The 10,609-nt window shown below is 34.1% G+C and overlaps 1 protein-coding gene across 1 annotated transcript; it reads left to right on the top strand.

Annotated features, from left to right (window-relative positions):
- The first annotated feature begins 7,581 nt into the window (after nt 1–7,581).
- LOC116900468 (olfactory receptor 4A5-like) lies at nt 7,582–8,502 on the top strand. The gene has a single exon (XM_032902204.1). It carries the CDS (start codon nt 7,582–7,584, stop codon nt 8,500–8,502), a length of 921 nt encoding a protein of 306 aa, XP_032758095.1.
- Nucleotides 8,503–10,609: the final 2,107 nt, after the last annotated feature.

Genomic DNA, 10,609 nt, shown 5'->3' with positions numbered 1-10,609 from the left:
CTTCAAGATATGTCTCTGAATACATATATCATGAAATGTAAAATTAAATCTCTTAAAATGGAAAAGAGCTGTGTGAAATCGATAAGCCTTTTAGATTTGCAGCTAGGGCAATATCAGCAATGAAGTGTGTTTTGGAAGATGCAGATATAGATAATCTCCACAATACAGTCATCTGTAACTAGTGACTCTATATTAGTTGATATATTGTTTTTTCATCATGGAGTGTACTTTTATGAACAGTGGGGTCACTTTCAGTGTTTTATTTGATATAATGCTAAGGGTAACCTATTTTAAATAAGTTTAAATTTATGAGTGTCTGTTGTACAGAAGCTCTCTGAGACTGGGGATAGATCCTGACATGTTCCTGAAACATTTCAGATCTAATAGAATTGTCAGTAGAGGCTCTACCACATTTCTAAAGAGCTGAACTCAGAACTACCTATTGAAGGTTAACTGCAGGTTAACCACCAGAGAAGCTTATGATGAAAATGTGCCCATGTCCCAGTGGACTTACATCCATACTCACAAATTTAAGTCATGTTCCATTCTACTGAATGTTACCTCTGAAACAAACCTTACCAAAAGGTCAATAGTAAAGAGAAGTAATCTTACAGAATTTGTCCAAACTGACTTTACACAAGATCCTGTTTGCTAAAAGCACTAATTGTAATGGTGTATTCAACTTCGTTTTCATAACTGTGAGCCACGTGACCATTGCAGTGACAGATATGGCAGTCACTCCTTAGGTTATTCAGTGTACCCCTTGCTGCCTGCTACCCCTATGTGCTGCTTATGCCACTTACCTCTCTCCAAATTTGGTTATATACGTAATCACTGATAAACTTACTATCTCCATCATACCTTATATGGGACAGCTACTTACCAAATAATTATCTGTTGGTACTTAGAACTTCTGGGTGGTGATGGCCTCTGGTTGCTATTGGGGCCATCAGTAAGACATTGAAACGTGTGCTAAACATGAGCTCTGTTGCGTTTGTTTGCATCCTTTTGTGTTGTTGGCATGGGCTGGAAGTTTTATGCACTCTTTGGTTCAATATTTTTATGTTTATAGTCTTCCATTCTGAGGTCCTAATTTCATTGACCATTTCATGTATGGCAATTATCCAGAATTAGAGTTTACTATTGATAAATCTTTTAAAATATACTATCACTTCAATTTTGAATCCTTTAACATCTTCAGAAATTATGAAACAAAAACTTCTGTGCAAAATCTCTGGTATGGAATCTTACATAGAATTTGCATGTACTATAAGACTGTCTCCTCATTGGACTTGTTAATAGTTATAAAACAAAAATTGTAAATTAAAGGTTTGGTCTCCTTGATGGCCTGAGCAGCATTCTGAATGGACGTTTTTTCAGGCTGTGGTCTCTTACATGATTCCAAGAACTACTTTTCCACCAAGACTGAAATGTGCCCAATGTGGACAGGAAAGGTTCTTCAATTGGTGGGAGTCTTAAACTTGACTTGTAACTTCAGAATTCTCAGTATTGAGTAAGCCATGATATGTTGGAAATTGGCTGTTTTCACAGGACAAGAATTGAAATGACAATTCCAGAAATTGTTATTTCTGTGTTCTAGGATATCTGCAGTGTATTTAGGGAAAGGTGCCACAGGCAGATTGAGAATGGTGGTCTCCAGTGGGTGATGGTTGTTGATGGTGCTCTTGTTAGGCAGTTCACATAGGAAAATATATCTTTTCCTGTGTTTCTCTAGTGGTGATTTGAGGCTGCTGCCAATGAAAACATAGAACTCAGATAAGAAGAGTTTTCTCCAGCATAAAGAGTAATTGCTTGTCAATACTTGAGTGCTGGAGATAGTGGCAGCTGTTCGGCTGGCTGGGAGAGCTTTTATGATTCCAAGTTTTTGTTACGTTTATCCTTCACTTTATAAACATGGATTCTACTCCACTTTTATCCAGAAGACAACAACAACAAAAATCCCCTTCCCTGTCATCTTGAAATGTACTTTGAAATGAGCTGCTACATTGGGTTTTCAAAGCTTTTCTTGTAAATACTTTCCTTGTAAATGCTTGTTGATTGACTCAAACTGTATGTTTTATATTCCACATTTCTAACCTCAAAATATTTTTGGGGTTGTAGTTATTTTTATAGGTGCTGTTAAGAAATTCATTGCTAAATTATCAAACATAGTAATTTTCTTGCTAACATCTGTATCTGTTATATGTTACTCTCATTGGAAATCACAAGTATCGTCTGATATAGCAACTTCATCAGATAGAGAAAATGTGTCAGTAGTACTTTGAACTCAAGTTAATATGTGAAACAAAATAATTTGAAAATATGTTAATTTCTTTAACTTTAAGCAATAATCAAATTTCAGAAATTTAATCTTGTTAGATTATTATCCCAACTTAAGGATATACTTGAGTGTACATTTTGAAACTTACCAGTGAGAGACAGAGGCACAGCAATAAGCATAGCTGTATATGTCAGAGGTTGTTGATTTATCTGGATTAGGTATGCAGAAATAGTAAAGTTTTAGTGGAACCTATGAGGCCTTTGTGCCACAGGACAGCAATTTAAAACTAAAATCATGATGAGTTGTGCTCAGTGGAGTACATGGCAAGCCCAGTTACAGGGATAGCACTAGAAACTCTAGGCATTGTAGTGGTTGATATCTCAGGGGCAGAAACAGTTATTCTACTAGTATTGTGTTAGAATACGGGATGAAATGAGTGGACTAAATTCACTACTACTCCACAGAGATTTTGGCATCATTTAAATGTCTCTAATTCATTCAAATGTGCAGAACTATGACTGGCTGCCTTTTCAAGAATTTTAATGTCAACTACAACAGACTGCAGTTTAAAATTTCCTCAGAGCCTTAGAGCTTCTTTGATAGAGACTTTTTTTACTTCAGAGTAAGGCAGTGCTGTGCTGAGGTATGGCTGAGTAATGGGGTAGGGATGCCTTTGTTTTTAAAGTGGTTCACACATGTCTTGCTTTATCTCAGTACTTTATAAAAATTTATGACAATAGATTGTTATTAGTCTTACTTTCGAATTGTTCTGTTCACAGTAAAGTCTATGTCACTTGGTACTTAACTACTTTTGTTGTTGTATCAGCTAAGTCTTTTCTCCCTAGAGATTATTCAAGGAAAGAAACCTTTTCAGAAGAGAGTTCTTCATTTGAATTTGATCCAATATTTTAAGAAAAGATTTATAATTACCTTAGAGTTATTTATATATTCTTATATATTGACGGGTAATCTCAGTTGCTTTGGCATAAAACTGAGGGAATATGGGGATATGACTTAAGAAAGGTGAGAAAAGTATTCTATAGATTTTTACTGAGTGCATTTTTGAAGACATGTTCCTCTGCTCAGGAGAAAAGTGTATTGCCGTTGTATATGGGGTAAATCTGAAATCTAAACCTGTCCATCATTATACAGAAGTAGAGTAGAGAGTCACATAGACCACATTGTACATCTTTCATGTGAAGTTTTTTCCCTGTAATTTACTGCAAGGAGAAAAACTCACATAATTGATATATATATACTTTTGCTTACTGCTCCCTTTAACATTGGGATTGAAAACTTTTATTTCCCCAAATTTGGTCAATTTCAAAGTTGTGCAAATCATAGCATATTTATTTCTCTTCAAAAATATTTTCAGAGCAGGTAAGAATGTTTAACTAGATTTGTACATTAAGTATTGATATTATACTTAAAGGTCCTTATATAAGTTTTTATAAGTGTAACCACAACTTTATCACAGTCATCTTAAGTAAGAGAGGTCATTATTTCCTCCACCAATGAGAAGTCCACCAAGAAATCCAACATGTGAGTTCTTGAGCTAATGGAGTAGCCAAAATGCGTAAATATTTTTGTGATATACAAAGTACGACCAATAGTTTAAATATTAGATACTCCACACAAAGGCATCTGAGTGAAAAAAATTGTTAGAACATAGAAATTAATCAGAACTATGTTTGTTATGTTATGGCCTGATTGTCCTTTTGTACACTTACTTATTATGTTAATGATACAAATTCAATTTCTTTAATATTGATTCATGGTTCTTACATTTTGTATAGCATGTTAACAAAGAAATATAGTCTATAAGGTATGTTTATATGAGAAAATTTACTCATATACATTTATAAGTATATTAGAATATGGTTGGGGATTTAGCTCAGTGGTAGAGCGCTTGCCTAGCATGCACAAGGTCCTGGGTTCGGTCCCCAGCTCTGGAAAAAAAAAGATATTTTAAAAAATAAAAAAGTATATTAGAATATAAGGGAACAAATATATTTATCTATGTTTGGTTTCTTTCATATGGGGTTTTATGTATGAATTTTAAATTGATGATTATAAAAATGTTAAGACACACATGAGGTAAATCCATGATCAAAGACTGTCACGTCTGCCATCACCTTAGATTTATATAAATGTTAACCTATTATTATGAGCTTAACCTATGAATTAGTTTTTAAGAAATGTGTTACACTTTTATTAGATATGAAGTGTAACTAGTCCATTGTTTTCATAGTACCAAATACTTGAAAGCATTTTACAGTATAACATATGGTTCAATAACTATTTTTTACAGTATTATGGAAACGTGAAACTGAGCAACAGTAGATTTGTCCTAGGGAAATGCAGCACTAATAGTTAAAGATAGTTAAAGAAACACTACTTTATTGAAGGATAAATGTGAAAGCAGAAATAGTAGATATAAAATAATTTTGGGAAGTCTTCTCTACTGTGTTTTTTATTGCTTCTTTGTGATTGTGAGATTGCATTACAGTTTTATAAGTAATTACTCACTGAAGGATCTTGAATTGCAGGCACTTGGAATCTCTGTTTTGCTTCTTTTTTAACGGTTATTTTATTTATTAACATTTCAAATGTTATCCCTCTTCCCAGTTTTCCCTCCATAAGCCACCCATTCCCTTCTCCCTCCCCCCTGCATCTATGAGGGTCATGCACCCACTCCTGTCTCAGCGGCCTAGTGTTCTCCTATCCTGGGTCATCAATCCTCCACAGGACCAAGGGGCTCCCTTCCCAGTGATGCCAGATAAGGCAATCCTCTGTTACATGTACAGCTGGAGCTATGGGTACCCACTGTGTAGTCTTTGGTTGGTGGTTTAGTCCCTGGGAGCTTTGGGGGGTTACTCATGTCCTTTAACAGGTGTGCTGTTTTCAGTCTGCGGATTCTGCAAGTGCAGAATCATATGGATACTCCTAAATCAGATGAATGGTATACACAGAAGGGCCTTTATGATCAGCTTCTAAATAAATCCCAGATTTGTGCCATGTGTACTATCTCACGCCCACATCTATGTGAACAGAATCTTCTTGCTTTTAGAATTGGGGCTGGAGAGATGGCTCAGTGGTTAAGAACGTTGACTGCTCCTCCATAGATCCTGAGTTCAAATCCCAGTAACCACATGGAGGCTTACAACTATCTATAATGAGATCTGTTGTCTTCTTCTGGTGTGTCTGAAGACAGCTACAGTGTACTTATATATGATAAATAAATAAATCTTTTTAAAAAAGACAAGATACATTTCTGGATTGAAAAATATTTCATATATATGCAGCTTACATGGCTTTTAATTTAACTCTACACCTCATGAATTTTAATATATATCATATATGTATATATATATTTCTCAATCAAATACATTTGTATATATTTGTAATAATACTTAGAAAATGATGAGACATATCATTTCCTGTCACCAGTAGTAAAGCTTTGAGGAAACTGAACGAAGACACACACACACACACACACACACACACACACATTTCACATCCAGATATATTAAACAACATAATATTTCTTCATCCCTGACAATAATCTTTATTATGTGGTTGATTGAGATGATGTATTCTCTTTGGTCATGGAACACACTCAAAAGAATTGACAACTGCTATCATCTATATAGATTTTATCAGGTATTTGAGAAGTTATTTAGGACCATTACATATACTACCACCAACACCAAAACCAAAGTATTAAAGACTGTATATATAAGAATATTCCAGTGGTAGAAATGATGAAGTTGGGATACAAGGAGGTTTATCATGTGGTCCAATATTCCCTCCATAGCAAAGAAAAGAACCTGAGACAACATCAGAAGGCACATGGCACAGACTTCACAATATTCCCCAGTGATTACAGTTCTGTAGCAAGAATATCCAAGACCCTCTCTGGATACTGTTCAAGAAGAGAAATGAAGTAAGTATTAACCTACTAAATCTCACTTGTCATCGGTAACCTGTTTTTAAGAAATCTTAAATTTGGAAATATTTCCAGGACTCTGTAGGTTTCATAAAATGTAGATGGAATATAAAGAGATAAGGCTGCACTACTACACTTTTGGTAGTGCCCTGGAAATGATTTTGACTGCATCTCTTTGAATCCTTTTAATTTTCAGTGAAGAAGGAAATATATTTTTACTTATATTCAGAAAACTATGAGACAGACATACCTTTCCTTTCACTATATATAGTTTCGCTTTAGTAAGGTTTTGCGGAACCTGAACAATGCACTTCTGTTTGCTAACTCCCTACCTATAAAGGCATATACATAATGTAATTCTCTACATTTCTCTACTTCGGCTCTTTCATTAGCTAATTGTTACTTACATTAAGGGGTTGTAGCAGACTAAATGATATTATTAAAAATGAACCGTGTGTTAGGAATGGGTCTAGGCATGGTAAAATGGACAGGATTAAGACGCCAGAAATAGCTGGTAATCTGAGATAAATAAATTCATTCCATAAAACATCAGTGTGGTATATAGTAATGTAGTTACAAGACAGTTTAAAGTCATCCTTTTAAATTTAATATGAAGATTATAAGGGTGTCAGGCTTCTTTGAAATGCATACAGATGTTTAATAATGCAACAGAATCAATGATCTGGTTGATCACAGATATCCAGATGATGATTTTAATATGTTCTCCAAAAAATACCTTCAAACAGTGACTCTATATTACTTGATATACTCATTTTAAAAAATATTCCTTTTATGTGTTTGTCTGCATGTATGTATGTGTCTCACGTGTATGCCTGGTGTCATGTAGGTCAGAAAAAATATTGAACCAATGGGAATAAGAGTTGCAGATGGTTGAGAATCATTATTGTGTGTGTGTTAGGAATTGAACGAGGGTCCTCTGTAAGAGATAATTTTGTTCTTAACTACTGAACTGAATCTGCAGCCATCTATTCAAAGCTGTTGACATAATAGAGAGTATATTTCTGAAAAGGAGGCACCCTTCTTAACATTTCTAACATGTTTGTCAAAAGCAACACATTTTATGTAGGAAGTTTATGTACAGGAGTGTACTGCAGAGATACATTGAGACTTATAAACACTTGTACTTGCAGGCACAACTAAAATTCCCATGGAGGAATCGAGTCATCAACAGGAACTCAGACTGCTCACTGAACACCTACTGTATGTTCACCATTGTAAAAGAAATGGAGGCAATGGTTTTCACATTAAAAAGGATTTATGACTACATACACATTTTGGAATAAGTCTTGTTCAAGCTCTCATCTCTGAAATAAGTCTCCTAAACAGGTCAATGGGACAGGGCTACAATGTCACAGAATTCATTTTTGTGGGCCTTACTCAAGATCCTGCTGGACAAAAAGCATTATTTGCTTTGTTTTCACTCACCTACCTTGTGACAATGCTGGGCAACTTGCTCATTGCAGGGACAGTGATTGCCAGCCCTTCCTTAAAATCCCCAATGTACTTCTTTCTTGCCTGTCTGTCAGTCCTGGATGCTCTTTATTGCAATTCCATCTCACCAAATTTGATTATAGACTTATTATATAATAAAAAGACTATTTCTTTCAAATCATGCATGCTCCAGCTCTTCGTAGAGCACTTATTTGGCGGTGTTGAGGTCTTCCTTCTGGTTTTCATGGCCTATGATCGCTATGTGGCCATCTGCAAGCCACTGCACTATTTGACCATTATGAACCAGCGGGTATGCATTCTCCTTTTGCTGGTAGCTGGTGTTGGAGGCACAGTACACTCAACGATTCAAGTTCTGACTGTGTATAAACTTCCTTTTTGTGGTCCCAATCTTATTGATCACTTCATGTGTGACATGAATCAATTACTGGGACTTGCATGCACTGACACCTACTTCCTTGGCATCACCGTCATGGCCAATGGTGGAGTAATCTGTGTGGGAATTTTCACCTTTCTCTTAGTCTCCTATGGAATCATTCTAAACTCTCTTAAGACTCACAGTCAGGAAGGAAGGCGCAAAGCTCTGTTCACCTGCAGCTCCCATATCATGGTGGTTGTATGTTTTTTTGCTCCCTGCAGTTTTATATATGCTAGGCCTGTCTCCAACTTTCCTATTGATAAATATATTGCTGTGTTTTATACAGTTGTTAGCCCCATGTTGAATCCATTGATATATACCTTGAGAAATTCAGAGATGAAAAATTGTATAAAAAAGCTCTGGTCTAAAACTTTAACAAAATAAAATAAGATTGTTTTCTCACTGAATATGTTATTAACTATAAATTGGAAATTAGAGATAAATTCGAACTAGGGATGCTGTGCAGATTTTGTTATACAAAGTCATTGGAAATCAAGACTAAATTTTCAGTTGACATTATAATAAAGGTAAGAGTGAGCCTTATTCCTCTAGGGAATGTTTAGAGATGAAAACAGTTACAGGACTCCTTCATACTACAAATAACAATAAAACAGAGTCACATTCAACCTTATTTTTCTCAGGTAGCATTGAAGTGAGATTAGAAAAATGTCAGTATTGGAAATTTTGAATCACCCACATTCATGAGAAAATTAAAAATTACAATACCCGCATTTCAGGGATTAAAGGAAAGTTTTTGAGTTAGCAATTTTTGACTAATGTATCAGTAATGTGTCTATGTCATGCATATTGCTTTATGAGTATTCCCATTCTTTACCACAAGGTCTCTTCTATTTTATTTTTTTTTTGTGTATTTATATAGCAGTAAAACTGTGCTTAGCTGATGATATCAGCAGTCAATAATTTCATCTGATAATATGCTGCTGCAACTGAGTTCTACATTCTTAGTTAAGCTGCAGTGAGCACATATTTCTATATCTTTATTATCAATTAACACATGTAATATTTATATTTTCAAAAAATAGATATCTCTCATGTTGGTGAAGAATTTTTCAAAGAACAATTCTGTGTAAATATCATGTTTAATCAAAATTGCAGTGCACTTCAGCATTTTACTTATATATTAAAAGCAATTTATTTTGGAATAATCGAAATTTTATTCTGTAATTTCTGTAAAAATAACTACTAAATTTCTTTTTAATCATCATCCATTTTGGGAGATTATAACCAAAATATGGATAACATTGTTTTCATTGCAATATGGAACATTAACTAGAGTTGCATCTATTGTTCCATCTGGTTTTCCTGTATATCCTTGCTTTTGAATAAATATTATTGTGATTCAATGTCTACACTGTGACGTTTTGATAAACATATAATCCATAATAAAGACAATCCTGAAGTGAAGAAATAATTTTTCCAATATCTCACATGTAGGTTTTCATATTGTTTGCTTCTTAAGTACCTAGCCAGCAAAAATCTACTATTTTAGCATTACTCCCAGGACAGTTGAGTTTTCTTACCTATAGTTTCACATTCATTCACTAGAGCAGACAAATAGTCCATTCATATACATGAGAAGAAAAAGTCGTGATCTACACATAAATGTTGCCTTACAACTTTCATCATTTAGAAACAACTGTATTAATCAAACTGACCTGTACTATATGAAGTTCATTTCTAAATTTTATAGGGGCTTACCTATATTGTAAAAATTACCAAAACTAGTTTCTGTATCTTTCTGATACAGTTCATATAAACTTAATCAGTTTAATATCACATTTATATATCTTTAAAATATATTTTGATACTTTTATTAATTTTCGATAATGAATAGAATCCATGGCACACAAATAATTTTGCAACAACTCTCATGACTCCAGAATCCACATATTTCCCTGGTCTTAGGTTATCTCTAAGGTTATACTATAGGTCCTCTCTGGACACTATTTAATGAAAAATTGGAGTCAATATTTGGTTGCAGTAGTTGGTACATTGCATTTGCACTAGTTGGCACTTATGTGGAAGAGTAAAAGCCCAAAATGTTTATATATTTTATAAACATTATATATATATATTATATATATATATATATATTATAAAATAGCACTTAGACAGTTGTAAGCTTCCTGCCGCGAGTGCTAAATTCTTTTGTGTGTTGTTAGTAAAACAGAAAGAAGTAGGGCTGTACCTACCTTCTGAAGTTATTTGTTTATATGATTATGTTAGAGTTTTCCATATTAATAATATCAGGATTTTATTAAATATCTGGACATTGGAGAAATGGGTCATCAGTTAAGCAAATAACTCTTTGATTAGAGTAAGGAAATTTTTGTTTTCCTTTTGTCTTTGATTAGAGTAAGGAAAAATTTGTACTATAGTTATGCAGAGATTTGAAGTCATTGAAGAACCTCAAAGTGAGGATCAGATGAAGTAATTGCTATAGACATAAACATGTAAAGCACTTTTTTTA

The sequence above is a fragment of the Rattus rattus genome, chromosome 5 (genome assembly GCF_011064425.1).
Source record: "Rattus rattus isolate New Zealand chromosome 5, Rrattus_CSIRO_v1, whole genome shotgun sequence".
NCBI lineage: Eukaryota > Metazoa > Chordata > Mammalia > Rodentia > Muridae > Rattus > Rattus rattus.
This window is presented reverse-complemented; position numbering and strand designations above follow the sequence as displayed.

What these genes read in the sequence shown, in the direction of transcription:
- LOC116900468 (XM_032902204.1), top strand. Translation starts at nt 7,582, where the DNA reads ATGGGACAGGGCTACAATGTCACAGAATTCATTTTTGTGGGCCTTACT.